Source organism: Nicotiana tabacum, chromosome 9 (assembly GCF_000715075.1).
Source record: "Nicotiana tabacum cultivar K326 chromosome 9, ASM71507v2, whole genome shotgun sequence".
Lineage (NCBI taxonomy): Eukaryota > Viridiplantae > Streptophyta > Magnoliopsida > Solanales > Solanaceae > Nicotiana > Nicotiana tabacum.
This window is the reverse complement of record NC_134088.1, coordinates 115,088,139-115,108,444: the sequence shown is the minus strand read 5'-3', so window position 1 is coordinate 115,108,444 and position 20,306 is coordinate 115,088,139. Positions and strand designations below refer to the sequence as shown.

The following is a 20,306-nucleotide window of genomic DNA, read 5'->3' as shown; positions in this document are numbered from 1 at the left end:
GTGCAAACACAACTTTAGAGCTCCAGATGAATCCTGTGTCCCCTAAGGTTTACAATATTCATCAATTGTTCTGGGGCCTGTGTAGCCATCTTTTACTTTTCCAACTTATATTGTAACTTATTTTTCTCCTTTTAATATCCGAAAAAAGTGGAGCCCTGGATCTATGGTAAAATTATTTTTGTGTGACCTTTAAGTCACGAGTTTAAGTCGTTGAATTAGCCATGCTTGCATCATAATAGACTATCTATATCATATCTTTTGGGGTGCACTCCTCCTGTACCGTGCATGAACGCAGGATACTTCGTGCACACATCTCATAGTATTCCATCTACTTCAAGTCTACCACTAGCTACTTTATAAGCTCATCACTTAGCCTCAGTTTTGGAAAAAAAAATCTTTCCTATAGTATTCTTCCCCTTCCATCCTTTCTCATAACTTAATGCAATATTCTAACTAGGCTATTTTCAACTTCTCCTCTGAGTTTTCATCATTTTCTTGGCCAAAAAAAATGAAATCCATAGAATTGTTCTGTGCTTCTCCTGCTTCTACAGCCATATGTTCAAGCATGGATCAACGTACTATGGTACGTCGTGGCATTAGGCGTCTTGATCATAAAATTGATCGATTAGGTGACCGTTCAAAAATCAAAACACCAGTAGTCCCTTGTTCTTCTTCTCAACTTCCATTTGATCCTAAAAATTATTATCAAAAGGGTAGAAAAAGCTCTAGTAAACCAAGTGAATTACGTCGAAAAAGCTCAGCTGATATTACTGACTTAGCTAATTCTAGCCCTCCTAGTTATTCTTCTAGGTATTTGTTAAGTGATACTCCATTCATTGATTTCTTATCTTCAGATCATAGTTCTGGAGATGTTCATGCTTTGGTTCCTAGCAAATCCTTAAGGGCTAAAAGCACAAATGAACGTCTCATGTATCGATCTTCATCAACTCGTTCGATTGAATCCCCAGTCTATAAACCTTCACCAGTTTATTCAAAGGATTTGTGTGTCTATAAATCATCATCAACTCGTTCTTGTGCCCGTGAACAGGTTTGCATTTCTTTTATAGTAACATGTTGTGTGTTTCATGTAAAGATTTTTCACATAATCAGTATAGTTTAATATACTTAAACTCTTTTTTCTTTTTGAACGTTTGATAGGTTGTGGAATTGATGGTGTCAATCCACTGCAAAGGTTGTGAAGGGAAAGTAAGAAAACATATCTCCAGAATGGAAGGCAAGTAAAATAATACTACTAAATTTTGTAATGTTTTTTCCCTTCTCTTTTTCTAGTTTCTTCAATGCTAGTACGTATATTATTGATTAGGGATATAGATTATCCAATTAACGGAAAGTAATACTTTTGAATTAAAATATGCAGGAGTGAAATCATTTAAAATAGATTTCCCTTCAAAGAAAGTTACAATTATCGGCGATGTGACTCCACTAGGAGTATTGGCAAGTATTTCTAAGGTGAAGAATGCACAATTTTGGCCATCTCCAACTACTTCCTCTTCCTCGTCCTCGTCCTCGTCCTCGTCTTCTCCAATGGTCTGAACAAAAGATACTGATTAATTACTGATGTATTAGTTTCAAAATATTCTGTAGCGAGTGTGTTTTGTTTAAAAATGTCTAAATTAGCCGTTAATGGTGTATTTCTTGCATTATTATATGTCGTGGGCTTGTAAATATTGTGTTATTTAGTATCTTTTGTATTAAAAAGAATAGAAAGCTAAAAAGAGTTTGTTTGATTCTCTTGTGTTCTGTGATGATAATTTCTTGGAACAAACGAAAACAATCAAGCCTTTGAATATTTTTGGGAAGGGCTCCTTTTTTCTTTCTCTTACTTTTCTATAATTTTCAAAACTGATTATAAGGCTGGCATGTTTGTCTCTACGAATGTCCTATTGTTTAATTACAACTTTCCAGATCACTTATTTTTATGATTGTCGAGCAGTTGCAGAACATTTGACCAAAGATAAAGACTGAAAGTTTACCAACACTAGAATTTGAAAATTTGACAGGACAAAATGTTAATTAAGCACCCGTTTAAATATATAGATTTTGGCACCCAGCTTGTTTGTTCGCGGAATATGATGATTTTTTGGGTAAAAAAATTGAAAGATTTTTCAAGTTCCCAAAAATTGGTTTATGACAGTTTTTGGGTGAAAATTATCCTTTTGCTCTCAAAACTTCAAGATTTTTTCAAATAATATGCATGTCCAAATACAATTTTAAATTTTAAAAATTATTTTCAACACAACTTCAAAAACTCATTTATCAAGTTTCAACTAAATTTATGTTCAAACGCTAGCTTAAATTAAGTGGGAGTGGTAAATGATCATGGAAGGATTTACCGTGTTGGTTATGGGTTCACGTGAAGTTAGTACCTTTTGCCTTATATATATACTACTATATATATATATATATATATATATATATATATTTAAAAAATATGAGGGAAAAATTGGGTATCAACAGTTATAGCAAGATATATATATGTGCACAAATTATACTTAGAATGTTGCTACAGGAATTCATAATATTCAAATCTCGAATTCGACATTGTATATGATATATATTGGATTGAAAATAATTATGTGTGCAATTGAGGAGTAATATGAGAGCCAACTAGCCAAGTGCAACTGCTGATGTATGATTGCCAGAATTTGATGATGAGGAACGGCATATTATCATATAAGAACCGCACGCGTTGCCAAATGATGGTTCACGCTTTGGTAGAAACACGTCAAAATAATAAGGTTTTAAACATTATTGATGTTCCACTATCTTCATGCCTGTGAAAGTGGTGATGCGATTATTGTCTCTAGGATGACAAATATAAAAGGTTTTTGAAAGAACTAATAGAAAACCACACCTGTGTAAAAATAAAATTATTTTTCGATTCTGGTAGACTGACCTCTATTTATATATTTAAGCAAAAACGGTTAGGTAAATTTTTTCCACTAGTAAGAATTACTTGGAACACGAAAATAGTAGGTACACGATGAAATTTACTTGAATACCTTAATTCTTTTCTTGAATCATGTTGCATTATTACAAGAGATGCATGATTGACGTGTTGCATTAAATTGTCAAACTTTTCTCTCTGTTTTTCAGTAGAATGACCATACCCATATTTATTACAAGGATGTACTAACACATCAAATAGGCTCTTTGCTATACATGTGATTGACCTCCTAAAACTCGTATATGGAAGGGATTCGGTACTAGTTGATAATGTTGCATATTTGCATTTAACATTTCACCGGTAAACAAATTAAATGTTACCTAATCAAATATGTTCCCGTTCCAAGTGCATCGTGCGTATAGCCTCAATTCAATCACTACGATAGAGAGATTTGACCTACCAACTACAAGTTCCGGTGCAAGAACGATAGCCAATTTAAATGTTACCTAAACAAATAGGTTCCCATTCCAAGTGCATAGTATAGCCTCAATTCAATCATTTTGATAGAGAGATTTGACCTACCAACTACAGGCTCAGGTACAAGAACGATATCCAGTGCTTGGTAAGGTGCTACCCCTCACCCTCTAAGTTTTCTCTTTGTCTATGCATAGATTCCATTTCTTTCCTTTCTTAGCATATTCAGTGTGGTCATGTATGCAATAAAATTGACATCCTATAGCTAGTTGGATCCAGTTGGTAGTGCAAATAAAGTATATGAAATCCAACTTGAAGAAGACAAGAAGCTTCTCTTCTTTGGAGTGAGGACTTAATGTTCAGTCATAATCATGGCTTCTTTTTTTGGGGGTTGTATGTTACAATAGTACCAGCAAAGCACCACTTTCTCTGTAACTTTGTTTTCAATTTTGTATTAGGTGGCCTTATTTTGCTTTTGGGTTTTGCCCCTCTTTCCATGAATTGATTGAACAGTACAAAAGAGTGGAATTCTATACCTTCTTTCCTATACCGATTGAAAGGGAATCTTGGAATAAAGTTGTTTGCATGTGACATATAGATTACGTCGTGAAAGTAGTCATGAATATTTGTATTAGGGTAGGTTGTCTACATCACACCCCTAATAATACGGTCCATCCCCAAATTCTATTTGAATACGAAATACTATGTACATTGGGCTACCGTTTTTTTACTCTACTGTCTGAATTAAGAAATATTCTGAATCATTACTTGAAAGATTGATGATGCTTTAGTTCAAAATTGGAACTTTCATATTTTTTTGTGTAGTTTATACTTTATTTTCTTGGCTAAACTTTGGTCGGCAAGGGAAAAAAATCCCCGGGAAAAAAAAAAGAAAAGGTAGAATTTGGTCCATTCATTAAGGGATTATATTTAATTGATAATATGGAGAGAAGCTCTTTATTGACTTGGAGCGGCGCACCATTACTGGCTTGAGATATACGTCTATCCAATTAGCCTTCTATGCTTTTTTGACTCTTTCTGTGTATCTTTTTTGGTTTATTTACTTTTATAATTTGCTCTCTCTCCTCCTTAGCTTTCTTATATGGTGTTACAGTTTGTTTGCTTTTTTATTTCTACCCGGTATTTGATACTCGTATTTTGGCCAGGGCCAAATTAACGTGTCAGAAAGTCCCATATTGGAGGATAAAACGCTTCCTAACAAAAACGATTGCATACCCAAAACTCGAACTCGAAATCTCTGGTAATTAAGGATGAAAGGGTGCTTACCACCCTCATCACCTTTATTTGGGTTTTTTGTTTTTTTGAAAGGGAAATAGGAAAGGGGATCAAAAGGTGGTGAATCGAACTCTTACCGACAAATTAATTAATTAGATAGTCTGAAACATAATTTATTGGAGGAGGTACGAATAATCAAGTACTTGTTACTCCTAAGTTTCAATGATGACAATAGTGCAAATCTAATTTGTATCCATTTAATTGCAGAAAATTAGGAGGCAACACTACTTCAAAAGAAATCCTTTTAGTAAGGACATCAGAAAGAAAACGAGATCAAGCAACAAGAACGATGCTAAATCAAAGGAAGTCAAAGCCATCAAAAAGGAAACAAAATCAAGTTCAGGCGCTAAAGGAAGTCAAGGCTAAATCAAAGGACATCGAGGCTTTCAAGAAGGAAACATATCAAGTGCAGTTGCTAAAGAATATCAAGTCGTATTTCAAAGATTGATTTTGAATCTGAAGATACTGAAGATTGATCAACCAAATCAAGCCACAAATCACTCTCTTGAATATGGATATGAAAGGGAAGGACGTAAACGAATCCAGCCCATCTCTTGTGCAGGATTCAGAGGCACCCCTTGGGTCAAATCTCTTAGAGTATTATGTGCCTCAATCAAAGATCAATCTGCAACGGCTACTCAAACTCTCCTATAAGAAGACTGGAAAACTCAAGAAGACGATCACGCAACTACATCATTTGTTTCTAAGCCTTTCTAGTTTTTAGTACAAATATTGTATTCTTGAGTCTACAAGTGTCACAAAATATAGGAAGAGTTAGAACACAAAACGAGAGTTGTGTCAACATTGAAAAAATCATTGTTGCTGTATATCGTTGATGGTGAACGTACTAAAACCATCACTACTGCAAACATTTATCAAAGATCTAAGAGAACCCTTATAACCCAAGGGAACTGGACGTAGGTACCACATCGGTACTGAACCAGTATAAAAATTATTGTGTCTTCCTTACCTTTCTATTCATTTAGTTCATTTTTACTTAAATCATTCACTGTGCATTGTCTAGTTGACTAAACTTACACTCAGTCAACTAAGATTTTTAAATCGGCTATAATTCACCCCCCCTTCTTGTACTTTCAATTGGTATTAGAGTAAGGCTCACAAACTTTGCTTAACAGCAAGTGAGGAAAAGATCATGGGATCAAATATAGTCGTTGGAGCGCTATTTCAAGAAGGAACTTCTCAGGTATGACCCCCGTATTTTAACGGCCAGCATTTTTCTCATTTGCAAGTACGTATAGAGACCTACACTATGTCATATGACATTAAAGTTTAGCGCGTGATCAAAAAGGAAAATCTTCCAATTCGGCCAAAGAAAGATGAAAATGGCCAAGTCATAGTATCAACCGATCCACTTGATTTAGATGATTACACTGAAGAACAATCATCTATCATAACAGTGAATGCTAAAGCAAAAAATCTGTTGTACAATGCTATCAATGGAGAAGAATATGAAAAGATATCAAGCTGTGAAACTGCAAAGGAAATGTGGGATAAATTAGAGGTCACATATGAAGTAACCAATAAAGTGAAAGAAACAAGGATCAAATCTCCTAGTTTGAGACTATGAATTATTTCAAATGAAGGATGGAGAATCAGTAGAGAAAATGTTCTCCAAGTTCAGCAAAATCCTTGGAGATTTAAAGTTTTTTGGTAGACCAATCAAAAGCGGAGAACATGTCAGAAAAATTCTAAGAAGTCTTCCCACGATTTGGCAACCCAAAGTCATTGCTCTAGAATGTCAGGATCTTGACAAGATATCCTATGATGAACTTAGAGGTAATCTAATTGCATTTGAGAAAACATACTTAGACAGGCAGATTCAACAAGAAAAGAAGAAGACATTTGCATTCAAAGCAGCTGTGGCTGAACCAGAAAATGAAAAGGAAGAGGAAGGAGGAGAACAAGATGAAAATATAGCTATGCTCTCTCAAGTTGTAACAAACATGATGAGGAAAACAGAAATAGCATGAGAGGTAAATCAAACTTCAGAAAAGGAAAGATGAACAATTATAATGATAAAAATGATGGAAGATGCTATGAATGTTGAAAACGTGGACACATTTAAGCTGAATGCCCTGAATTGAAAAAGAAACTCAGCAGGAACTTTCAAAAGAAGAAATCCTATGGAGCTTAGAGTGATGAAGAAGAATATGATCACGAAGAAATCGCCAACATGTGTTTTATGGCCATCGATAGAGATAGCGACGAAAACCTCAGGTGAAGTTGGTCTCATGGCAGACAAAGGTACAAGTGAGGTACGTCTTCCTACATGTCCTAACTGTCATGAACTTCAAGAATTTATTGACATTGCCCTTGTAGATCTTGAGAATGTTCTGAATGAACTTCGAAAAATCCAAAGAGAAAAGAAAGATTGGACTCTGAAGTTAGAAGTATGTGAGATTGAAAGAGATATGCTTCAAGATGAAGTTAATGAACTTCAACTTCAACTGAATGGATTACGAAAATCCACTAGTCATAGATCAATTAGATCAAATCAATTTGTTCCTCACAATCCTCCATCTAGAACTAGAAATCCTTCTTCATGTACTTATTGTGGTAAAAATGGGCACATCTTTGACCATTGCAGGTTTAGAATCAGAGGAGAAAATGTCTCTGAAAATTCCAATAATCCCTCATGTTTCTACTGTGGAAAACTTGGTCATACTTCTAACCATTGAAGGTTCAAGAACAATAGGAGATGGGTCTGGCGACCCAAGCCCTTCAGTCAAGCTAATCTCAGAATACTAACCATTCAGGACCCAAGAAAGCTTGGGTACCTAAAACAAGTAATTCTATTTTTCTGCAGAAACATCGCAAGAAGAATAGAAAAGGGAAATGGTATCTTGATAGCGCATGTTCAATACATATGACTGGTGACAAACAACTGTTCAAGACGGTCACCAAATTAGATGGATAAGATGTCACATTTGTAGACAAATCAAAAGAAAATGTAATTGGAGTTAGAAGAGTTCCTCTCAGCTCAACATGTGACGTAGACGAAGTATACCTGATTGATGAACTTGGTTATAATCTTCTCAGTATCAGTCAACTATGTGACAATGACTATGAGGTTCGTTTTAAAAAAACATGGTTGGTTTATTGATGATGAATCAGGTAAAGTTATTCTTTCTGGTAATCGAGACATGAATGTCTATACTATTAGTAATATAGACAGTCTTGGTAATCAAATTTGCCTAGCGTCTATGATTGATGATCCCTGGGTATGGGATAAGAAGCTTGGCCATGTAGCATGCATACTATTCAAAAACTTTCTAAACGCGATCTTGTCATTGGTCTTCCAAAACTAGATTTTTCAAAAGATCATATTTGTGATGCATGTCAATTAGGAAAACAAACTCGTTCATCTTTAAAAATCAAAAACATTATTTCTACTACTAAACCTCTTCAACTCTTGCATATGAATTTATTTGGTCCAACTAGAACTGCTAGTATTGGTGGTAGAAAATACGCTTTTATTATCGTAGATGATTTTTCTCGTTTCACTTGGATTATTTTTCTGAGTCATAAAGATGAAGCTCTAAGGAATTTTGAAGTCTTATGTAGGAGGGTACAACGTGAAAAGAGATACTACATCTAAAAAATTCTTAAACATCCAAAATGCCAACTGATGTCGCCCAAACTCACACCACTAATTTAGGTTGCGAGACGGTCGATGCAATAATAAAAACCCAACGCGAGTCGGGGTCGATTCCACAGGGAGCTTGATGTGGGATTAGGTATATACCTAGTGTGAATGTATGACGTGCCTAAGATTACACTTCCACATTTTCAATTGTTGTTTCTACTTCTACTTTTACGCTAATGCTTGTAATTGTAAAGCTAAGAGACAATGTTTTTGGTTTTGGTTGTTTTTCAAGTTATAAAAGATCTAGGGTTACGACTTACGCCTAGTTGGTTACCTAATGGATTTAGAGCTTTAGGGCATGTTTGGTTGATCGGGATATAATATATCAATCACACGCAATTACTCACTCTATACCTCTCGGTAGTTTGTGTAATTTTGCTCAATTTGGCTTTTTCAAGTCCAAATGGGTATCTCACGAAACAAGTGATAAATGCTCAAGTCGGGTCTTACTATCTCTAGATTCGACCCTTTAATTGGGGCTATCAATTTTTTGCGTTCACCCCAATTTCTTGTTATCCAAGTTTTCCTAAAATTAGTCTCACTTTCTCAAGTATATACTAAGTCAATTAGGCATGAATCAATGTTTGCAACCATCAATTCTCAAATTCAAGCAAGAACTAGGCTAAATATCATATACCCAATCATAAATAAGCCCTAAATCAATCACTCATTAAGTACCCATACTAGGGTTGGGTCACAACCCTAGCTAAGGGTTTAGCTACTCATGAAAAATGAAGAAATTAAAGAAGAAACTAAGATAAAATGCATAATAATTGATTAAGGAAAGAAAATCTAATGTTTAAATGCTAAACTAGTACAAAGTTACCCAATACAGTAAATAAAAACGGCTCTCAGTGTTCAGGTGCACCAAACTTAACCTAAAAATGATAAAAAGATCTATTTATACCGAGCTAAAAATAGCTGACAAAATTGCCCCTGCGAAGGTTGTGCGGCCGCAAAATTCTGTGTGCGGTCCGCACTTTGAGACTGACTAGTCAGGTTGGCTTTCTGCGGTTGCATAAAAGTGAGATGCGGCCGCACTTCCTCTAATTGTGCGGAACGCATATTTCTGAGTGCGGCCACACTCCTGCTCTTGGACTGGATCTGGGTTTCATTCTGCGGGCCGCACATTTATGAATGCGGCCGCACAATAATAGTGTGGTCCGCACATCTTCAAGCTCCCAAACTACAAGTCTCTGAATCTAGTCTTCTGCGGTCGCACATTAATTTTGCGGTCCGCACTCTTTGAGGAAATTCTATCAGTGCATCTTCAGAGTTTGCGGCCGCACACAATATTGTGCGGTCCGCACTGTATCCCTTTTTGCTTTGTTTTCATTCTTGTCCAATTTTACTCATTTTTGAGTTAATTTTCACTTCTTTGGCTTGTTTCCCAATATTCCTGCAAGAAAGCACATTTTATTAGTTCTCGAGAATACCTTTAAGCATTTTTGAGCTAAAACGTAAGTAAAAGAGAGCAAATAATCGGTCAAAATCTCTACTTATCAACTCCCCCAAACTTAAGCTTTTGCTTGTCCTCAAGCAATTAAGGCAAGTTCCCACCTTCACTAGAAAAAGGGTTATTTCAGGTGGCCTAAGTTGAATCAAACACAAATCAATTCGATCCAACAATTACCCACACGCTCATGAATCATTAACAAGCCTATGATTTGAATGTTAAAGCACAAATGGCTCTAATGTGACACTTGAGCATCAAGGGTTGACTTTGTTCATCAAGGAAGCTCGCACTTTCATGCAGGTTACTGTGGATCCCAAATTCCTCCTCCTATACTCTCTGGAAGCTCATCTCACTCACGAATGAAGAATTCAATTCAATGACTCGAGAAAGATTCGCCCATCACTCTCAAAAGAATGTCACAAGCCCGACTTAAGTACCATATGCTTGCCTCTCATGTAGATCACCACTAATGTAAGCTTGCTCATCTTGAAATTACGTAGGGCTTTTTCGGCATGTAATGAAGGCTTTTGGACTAAGAAGGGAAATATCGGAATGGAATTGGTCCATCTTTCCTTTAGCATTTCATATTCTCTTTTTGGCTCTTACTTTGCCGACTCTTTGAGTCATTTTCTTTTCCCTTAAGGGGGATTATAGAGACTTGACATCACTCTTTCTTTGTCATGCTATTCATACTTTCCTTCTTTGTTTTTTCCATACTTTGAACTTTTTCTATCTTTTGCATCTTTTCAACCCTTTCGCATTATTCACTTTCTTTTTGTGTTTTTCATTTCTTTTCTCTTTTTGTTCCTTGTGACCATCTTTAAACTCCTCGTCTCTCCCACAAACTTATGTTTTTGCCATTTGAATCACATGAGTGCTAAAGAAAGTTAGGGTGCCAAGAGAGAGTCACTATAAAACAGGTAAAGGCTAGTAATGTGGTTATCGAATAAAAAGGCTTTAGGCTCAACAAGGTTTACTAAGGATGATATCATTGGTGGGCCATGGAAGGTTGCAAAACGGGTCAAGGAAAGCCTACAATCACTTCTCAAGCAAGGCTAACTTATAATTTCACCTAGAAACACATTTGGGGCAAGTTCTAGACCACTCGCACGGGTACTTGGACTTGTAACAAAATACCTCGCCTCTCACACAACCGGATTGTCAAAGAGAATAGAGTCGAGGGCCCACAACAACCGCATTCAAGATTGTAAATCACTAATGGTTCTACTAAATCACCCGATGATTGCCTAAGTCAAAACAAGAGTCACAAGGTCACTAACTAGGGCTATTTCTTTACAAAAACTTATTTTTAACCATAAGCGTGTAGTTAAGTATGTTGGTACCAAGTGAAGCATGCTTGATCCTTATTTATTCATTAATACTACTTGTTTCTACCTAATCATCAAAAACTGACTCGATCCCTTAAGAAGGTTGTCACGCCATCCATCGTTGGGAAGAGCCACCTTGTTCACACAAGACCCACCTTTGGAAAGAACCGTAGCATTAAGAAAACCAAAGGCTTATTGTTCACTAAAATAAAAAAAAGAAGCTAACAAATCAAAAAGAAGCTAATAAAGTAACTAAGAAGTTATACTATTAAGAAAACAAAATGAAGAAGCTTTGAAATAAACTATTGAAAGTAAGGCAAATGAATATACAAACCGAGGGGAATAGAATATATACAAGAGGGATGGATATATACATAATGAGGGAGAAAATAAAAATAAAATAAAAAGAGTATTAAAGTTATTACAGGCCTAAAAGTAATCAAATGTCATCAAAATGTCATCACAGTCATCCAAAATGAACCAAAATAGACCACCCCCCAGAATAAGAACAAGCATTATCCTCAATGCTTAGCAAAATCAGAACAAAAGAGGGTAGAGTAAAGAAAACTCCCTATGTGGTCTCAGGGTGACTGGCAGCATCACCACCCTCAGTCTCCTCGCTCTGTATCTCATCATCACTAGGCTGAGGGACAACAAGGTTGGTCAGCATCTGAAGCATCTCATCAGCAGTGGGGGCAGTGAGATCTGGCTCGTCAAACTGGCCAGCTGGTGCCTCTGCTGATGGTGTTGTTGTGTCAGCTGGTACTGGTGTATCTGTCTCCATTAGTAGGTTAAAAGGAAAATCACATGCTGCTGCTATCTTCGTCACTTCTTTTCTCAAACTCTCCACTGCTTTCTTTGAAGCTTGGGATTTCCTCATCTTCTTCACCTGCTTGGTCAACTCCTCAATAGCACCCCTGTGAGCCACTAGTGTATCCATAATAGTCTTTTGGTTGTCCAGAATCTTCTTCAATGTTTCCTCCACTAACGGAGGGACCTGTGGTGCTGTTGGGGTAGAGGAATGTGCTGCAACAGTACTGGATATGTCAAACAGCTTAGAAGTGATTGTCTGCATCCAGTTGTTGAGGCTCGTCAAAATCTGGGAGACTCGCAGCGCAGTGAGAGGATAAGTGGATGAGGCTGGCACTGGTAATGCAGCTGATGGCCTAGAAGATAAAGGTGGTGGCATTGCGGCTGTCCCGGTGGAAGGCCCGACTGCTGTGGAAGGCATGGGAGCTGTAGATGGCTCAACAGCAGCCTCAGAACCCACCATCGATGGCTCGTCAGACTGACCAGCAGTGGTAGTGACCTTACTCTTGAACTTTGGGTTGTCAGCACCCTGCAGGTGGTACTATGAGAAAGGCTTCTTTGCCTTTACTTTTGTGTCATATGGCCTCGACTCCACCTTGGAATCATTGAAATACTCTGTGAGGGTGTTTGGATAAGGGTAGGACTTTTCTCTTTTTCGGACCGCCAATGTGATGTTGGTTGACATGATGGCACCCACATTGATCGGGTACCCCACCATAATAGAAGCCACTAGAACTGCCAGCGGAAGTGGGAAGTTGTTCTCATTCAAACTCGGATCAATCCGGCTACACACAAAGGTTTGCCACCCTTTAGCTTCAAAATTGAGGGTGGCCCGGAGGATAGGAACTCCTACTGTAATCCATGGTGGTAATGGTCCTCGGGCGACCAAAATCTCAGCTAGCCAAAGGCGAGCTACATCACCCAGAGCCAACTGCTCTCGGTACTGGACTACCTCCACTTCTTCAAATCCCAAATAAGTGCTCAAAGAGCAGGCGTCGAAGCGGACTTTCAAATTTCTCACCTTTGTCACTTTTGTCCCCTTCTTGATGTGAGCCACATTGGCATAGAACTCCCTGACCAAATGCTCATTTGCATTGATGACACTGTGGGTGAACCACTTCCTCCCCTTGCGCTCCCAAAAATGTCTAAGGATATTTGGATTATGAATATCCAAATCCTTTATTAAGAACTGTCGCTAAAATTCTCCGAACATGTTGAAAGTTGTCAAGCTTATGAACCGATCCTCCCATATTTCCTTTTTCTTCAACCTCTCAAGGCCTCCCATTTGAGTGTCCCCCCCCTCTACCATCATCTGGTTCATCATCATCATCGACATTAATAGCTACTAGTGCCGGAGGGGTAGGTGTAGATGAGGGCTCGGAACCCTGGCTTCCCGCATCAGAATCCCCAGAAGAACTAGATATAGGTTCGTTGCACAATTGATAATGCCTAGTGGGTTAGGATGGTTGGGACTGGCCTCGGGTTGGACCTCCATTGAATGACCCTTGGAAGCTTCCTTGGATGGGGCATAGGAACTGGATTCTGAGGGCTCTATGGCCCTTCCTCTCTCGGTGGTTGGCTTTTTAGCAATAGGCTTTGATTGTACTCTCCGAGGGTGAGTGCCTTTTTCTCTGCCTCGGGAGGATTCACCTTTCTGTTTTGATGTATCACCTCCACCACGTGATCTAACCATTGTCTGCAATACAAGGTACATAGGTCAGTTGAGTTCAAAACAATTCAAATATTTGCAGAACAATTGCAGCACAACAGTCATCAAAGGAGACAGTGCAGACCGCACAATTCTGAGTGCGGTCGCAGATTGTCTAGTGCGAACCTCACAATTTTGAAGTGCGGTCGCACACCCTGAAGTGCGGAACGCATAATTGTGAGTATGGTCGCACATCCTGAAGTGCGGACAGCAAATTTTTGAGTGTGGCTGCACAAGTCCAATCCTGAGATACTGATTCTCTGAAGTTCAAACGTGCGGTCGCACACATTTTTATGCAACCACACAATATTTCTGCGGACCGCACAATTTTGAGTGCGGTCCGCACTTTTCAAGCCCAATTTTTTCCCTAATCAAGTGGTCTGCGGACCGCACAAATTTGTGTGCGGCCACACAATTTGAACATTTACGACAGTAAGGTTAGGGTTCTTGCAAGTTTTCACAATTTATACATGGCATGCACAAATTAACATGATTAATGGTCTACCCAGTCCCTAATGAACATATATGAAACTACCCACATGAGTTTTTAAGCACATATTAAGCACATTTGACATTTTTAGGCCTAAAAATAACTAAACTAATCAAATAAAACAAAAATAAAAATTAAGAAAAATGGACAAAAATCTGACATGGATTGAACATGCCAGTAATGAATGATGCAGGTGAGAAACTAACTTGATGAATTGAGGGTGATTTGTGAACTATTTTGTGATTCCAGTGTTTTCTTAGGGCTTGTGAATTCAGAGAGCGTAAAGTGTGAATAGTGTTGAAAAGCTTTATTTATAGTTTGACCAAGTTGGTCAAAAAGTTAGGTGAGTGCGGCCCGCACTCTTTACCTGCTCTTTAAACTGAAATTCTGCGGTCCGCACAATTTTGGGTGCGACCGCATTTTGGCCAATTTTCTGCAAATCCAAACTTAAGAGAGTTCATGTTTTTGGGTCTCCAGTTCTGCGGCCGCAGAGCCTTCTCTACGACTGCAATCCTTTTTGTACGGTCCGCACAATTTTGGTGTGGTCTGCATAATTTCAACACTTGGCCAATTTTTTCAATTATAGTCCTTGCAATACATACCCATTCCTGCAATTCACTTCAAAACTAGTTAGCTCAATACAAAACCTATCTAAAAAAGGAAGAAAATAAAAAAAATGAAAAGAAACATGGGTTGCCTCCCAAGAAGTGCCTGATTTAACATCGCGGCATGACGCAGGTTACCATCAATCACTTGAAATGAATCAATGCCACAATGTGGAAATCATCAACCTTTCCAAGATAATGTTTCACCCGTTGACCATTCACTCTAAATACTTCATCATTATTGTTCTTCAAGTCTAATGCACCAAAGGGTGTCATATACACAACCTCAAATGGACCACTCCACTTGGACTTCAACTTTTCCGGAAACACCCGCAACCGAGAATTGAACAATAGCACAAGATCACCTTCTTTGAACTCCTTGTTCTTGATGTACTTGTCATGGAGATACTTAATCTTGTCCTTGTACAAGGACGAACTTGAATATGCATGGAACCGGAATTCATCAAGCTCATCCAATTGTTCCACCCTTAAGTTGGCGGCAACATCCCATTCAAGATTAAGCTTCTTCAACGCCCACATAGCCTTGTGCTCAAGTTCCATCGGTAGGTGACAAGCTTTCCCGAACACTAACCGATACGGAGACATACCAATCGGTGTTTTGTAAGCCGTCCTATAAGCCCAAAGAGCATCATCAAGTTTCTTTGACCAATCTGTCTGGTTGGTATTCACGGTCTTTGACAAAATACTCTTGATCTCCCGGTTGGAAACTTCAACTTGCCCGCTTGCTTGAGTATGATAGGTGGTCGACACCTTGTGAGTAACACCATACTTTGTAAGTATGGTATCAAAAGCTTTGTTGCAAAAGTGCAATCCCCCATCACTAATAATGGCCTTTGGAGTACCAAACCTTGTGAAGATGTTCTTTTTCAAAAATGCCACCACACTCCGAGCTTCATTGTTGGGCAAAGCCATAGCTTCAACCCACTTTGTCACATAATCCACAGCTACCAATATGTAAGTATTCCCACAAGAGCTCATGAACGGACCCATGAAATCAATGCCCCACACATAAAAAATGTCAATCTCCAAGATGGTGGTGAGGGGCATCTCATTTTTCTTAGAAATCCCACTAGCCCTTTAACATTCATCACAATGCTTGACGAGATCGCTAGCGTCCTTGTAAAGAGTAGGCCAATAGAATCCACAACTTAACACTTTTGTTGTCGTTCTAGCTCCACTATGGTGACCACCATATGGCAAAGAGTGGCAAGCCTCAAGAATTTCCATTTGTTCTTCCTCCGGTACATATCATCGAATCACACCATCAGTACAAATCCGGAAGAGATAAGGCTCATCCCAATAATAGTCAAGGCAATCCCGTTTGAGCTCTTTCCTTTGGTTTGAAGAGAACTCATTCGGTACAATGCCACTCACAAGATAATTGTCTAAGTCGGTGAACCATGGCATACCGGTCATAGAAATGGCTAGGAGTTGCTCGTCGGGAAATGAATCATTTATCTCAAGGCCATCATGTGGCCTCCCCTCCTACTCCAAATGAGACAAGTGGTATGCCACTTGGTTTTCACTACCTTTGCGGTCTTGAATCTCAAGATCAAACTCTGGCAAAAGAAGCACCCATCGCATTAGTCTTACTTTAGAATCTTTCTTGCTCATCAAATATCGAAGCGTCGCATGGTCGGTGTGAACAATCACCTTTGTACCCATCAAGTACGGGCAAAACTTCTCCATAGCTAAAACAATAGCAAGGAGCTCTTTTTCGGTCACTGTGTAGTTGACTTGGGCATCATTCATGGTCTTACTAGCATAGTAGACCGGATGGAAGATTTTGTTGATACGTTGCCCTAACACCGCTCCAACCGCCACATCACTTGCATCACACATGAGCTCAAAAGGTAAGCTCCAATCCGGTGCGGTGATAATAGGGGTAGTAGTCAACTCAAACTTGAGCAATTTTAATGCCTTGATACAATCTTCGTTGAAATGGAACTTAGCATCCTTCTCCAAAAGTTTGCACAAGGGGCTTACCACCTTAGAAAAGTCCTTGATGAATCAGCGATAGAACCCCGCGCGACCCAAAAAGCTCATCACTACCTTCATGGATGTATGGGAGGGAGTTTGGAGATCACCTCAATTTTGGCCTTATCGACCTCAATACCATGCTTTGAAATTTTGCGGTCGAGGACTATGCCTTCCTCGACCATGAAGTGACATTTATCCCAATTCAAAACCAAGTTTGTTTCCTCATATCTTGCCAATACCTTGTCCAAATTGTCCAAGCACTCATCAAAAGAATTCCCCACCACGGAAAAATCATCCATGAAGACCTCAAGAAAAGCCTCCACTATATCGGTGAAGATGTCTATCATACACCGTTGAAAAGTTATCGGTGCATTGCATAACCCAAAATGCACCTGCGAGAATGCGAAAGTACCATAGAGACAAGTGAAAGTAGTCTTTTCTTGGTCCTCATGAGTAATAAGAATTTGATTGTAGCCGGAGTATCCATCAAGGAAACAATAAAAAGCACGTACGGCCAACCGATCAAGCATTTGATCAAGAAATGGAAGTGGAAAATGATCTTTCCGAGTGACTTTGTTGAGCTTCCTATAGTCCATGCAAACTCTCCACCCAGTGACCATCCTTGTGGGTATCAACTCGTTCTTGTCATTTGTTTCCACAGCCATGCCCCCTTTTATTGGGACACATTGCACCGGAAAAGGTCCACGAGCTATCGGAAATGGAGTAAACAACCCCGACATCCACCATTTAATGATCTCCTTCTTCACTACCTCTTGCATTGATTCATTTAATCTTCTTTGATGTTCAACGGAGGGTTTGGCGTCCTCCTCCAAAATAATCTTATGCATGCAAAAGGCGAGGCTTATACCCCGAATATCCGCCAATGTCCATCCTATAGCTTTCTTTCTCTTTTGGAGCACCGCCAAAGTAGAATCTACCTGCACGTTAGTCAATCAAGAGGAAAGAATAACAGGTAAAGTAGAACACGGGCCAAGAAACTAATACCTGAGATGTGAAGGCAAAGGCTTTAACTCCAAAGTGGGAGGCTCCTCGATTGAGGGCTTTATTGGAGGAGTCTTCTGGTTCCCAAGATCTAAGGACAATTTCCGGGGTTCATAGGTGTACGACCCCATTCCTTGTAAAGCATTTACACATTCCACAAAGCCTTCCTTCTCATCATCATCATAATTAAGCAATATGGCTTCCAAGGTATCATCAACATTCATCACGACACTAGCATCATCAACAATCACTTCGGTCACTAAGTCCACAAATTAACAAACTTCATTGCTATTCGGTTGTCTCATAGATTTGCACACATGGAAAACCACCTTTTCATCGCCCACCCGGAAGGTCAGCTCACCGGCTTCCACATCAATGGCACCTTAAGATAATAGGCACCTCATAGTCAAATTCACAATCAAGAATCATAAAGTCCGTCGGAAGGATAAACTTATCAACACGAACCAACACATCATCAATAATACCCAATGGTCTCTTCATAGTCCGATCCGCCATTTGCAACCTTATAGATGTGGGTCTTGGTTGCCCAATTCCCAAAGTTTTGAACACCGAGTAGGGTATCAAGTTGATACTTTCCCCTAAATCACATAGAGCTTTGGCAAAGTCGGCGCTCCTAATAGTGTAAGGGATTGTGAAAGCGCCGGGATCTTCCAATTTCGGAGCCATTAATTGCACAATAACACTCACTTGATGTGTCATCTTGATAGCCTCACAATTCATTGATCTTTTCTTTGTCACCAAATCCTTCATGAACTTTGCATAACCGGGCATTTGTTCCAATGCCTCAACCAATGGCACATTAATGGATAAGCTCTTCATCATTTCAATAAACTTCTTGAATTGGTTCTCACTATTTTGCTTGGCGAGTCTTTGAGGGTATGGAGGAGGGGGCCTTGGCATTGGTGCCTTTGCCTTTGGCATTACCGATTTCGGTATGTCAATCACTTGCTCCCTAGACGGGTTCACTTCTTCTTGTGTCTCCTCCACACTTTCGTCACTATCAATCCTCACTTTATCATTAGCTTGAACCACATTGCTCGGAGTCTCATCTTCTTGAACCAACACATCATCATCCATAATTCTTCTTTGAGTTGAGGTGGTTATATTTCCACCTCTTCCACTCCTTGTGGTTACGGACATGGCATGTCCCATGTTGTTCCCATCCTTCGGGTTCACCACCGTATCACTAGGTAGTACCCCCTTAGGACGAGTGTTTAAAGCATGCAAGATTTTCCCCAATTGAACTTCCAAATTGTGTATTGAAGTGTTGTGGGAGGCTAATTGAGCATCGGTGTCTACATTTTTCTCCATTATTTGTTTGAACATATTTTCAATCTGTCCCAATTCATTGTTGGAAGAACTAGTACCTTGAGACGGATAAGGGGGCGGGTTGCTTAGTTGTTGATACATCGGGGGCCTTTGAAAGCCCGACCCCCGATTCCCTTGGTTATTATTATTCCAACCCCCTTGGTTATTGCCACCCCAATTGCCTTGATTATTTCCTCCCCAATTGCCTTGGTTACCTTGATTATTCCAATTGCCTTGATTATTGTTATTCCCCCCAATTACCTTGATTTTTGTTACCACTACTCCAATTGCCTTGGTGGCCTTGATTGTTCCAATTTCCTTGATTTCCTTGTGATCACCATTGTTGTTGATGTTGGCCTTGATAATTGTTGACATACTGCACTTCTTCTTCTTGCTTATTGTACGAATCACCTTGGTCATACCCACTATCATCTTGCACAAATTGTTCCGAACGGTTTTGCACTTGTTGACCTTTTTGTCATCTCTTGTTCATCATCATATTCACACCTTCCATCGCATTCACTTACTTTGACCCTTAAACTTGTTGGAGCTGAGCTTTGGCCAATTGATTCATTGTGGTAGTCAACTCGGCAATAGCTTTCCCATGATCATGTAGTTCCTTGTGTAGGTGAATGACATTTGGGTCACCTTGAGGAACATTGGTTCTACTTTGCCATGCCAATGAGGTATCTTCCATTTTATCCAAGGTTTCACATGCTTCGGCATATGGTGTGGTCATGAAGTCCCTACCGATGAGTTGATTTACCACACATTGATTTGTCGTGTTGATCCCCCTGTAGAAGGTTTGTTGGATCATGGCCTCAATCATATCATTATTCGGGCACTCTTTAACCATGGTACAATATCTTTCCCAATTCTCATGCAATGTCTCATTAGGTTCTTGCTTGAACGCCAAAATCTCATCCCGAAGTGTAGCCATATGCCCCGGAGAGAAGAATTTGGCAATGAATTTTACCGCCAACTCATCCCATGTATGGATGGAATGATTGGGCAATCTCTCTAACCAGTCCAATACCTTTCCCCGTAGAGAAAAGGGAAATAGCCTCAACCGCAGTGCATCCTCGGAAATATTAGTTTGTTTGCTCCCCCAACAAGTATCCACGAACCCTTTGAGATGCTTGTAAGCATTTTGACTCGGAGCCCCGGTGAAAAATCCCCGTTGCTCAAGCAATGTAAGCATCACATTGGTGATTTGTAAGTTGCCCGCCCTA

At 39.2% G+C, this 20,306-nt stretch overlaps 1 protein-coding gene and 1 long non-coding RNA gene across 2 annotated transcripts; both read left to right on the top strand.

Moving 5' to 3' along the window:
- The first annotated feature begins 382 nt into the window (after positions 1 to 382).
- LOC107827067 (protein SODIUM POTASSIUM ROOT DEFECTIVE 1) lies at positions 383 to 1,748 on the top strand. Its single transcript, XM_016654132.2, has 3 exons — positions 383 to 1,048; positions 1,159 to 1,234; positions 1,379 to 1,748. The coding sequence occupies exons 1-3, from the start codon at positions 509 to 511 to the stop codon at positions 1,552 to 1,554; spliced, it is 792 nt and encodes a 263-aa protein (XP_016509618.1). The 5' UTR covers positions 383 to 508; the 3' UTR covers positions 1,555 to 1,748.
- Positions 1,749 to 3,136: 1,388 nt separating this feature from the next.
- On the top strand, positions 3,137 to 5,633 carry LOC107827074 (uncharacterized). The gene is made up of 2 exons (XR_001657418.2): positions 3,137 to 3,535; positions 4,886 to 5,633. It is a non-coding gene; the product is annotated as an uncharacterized LOC107827074 (long non-coding RNA).
- Positions 5,634 to 20,306: the final 14,673 nt, after the last annotated feature.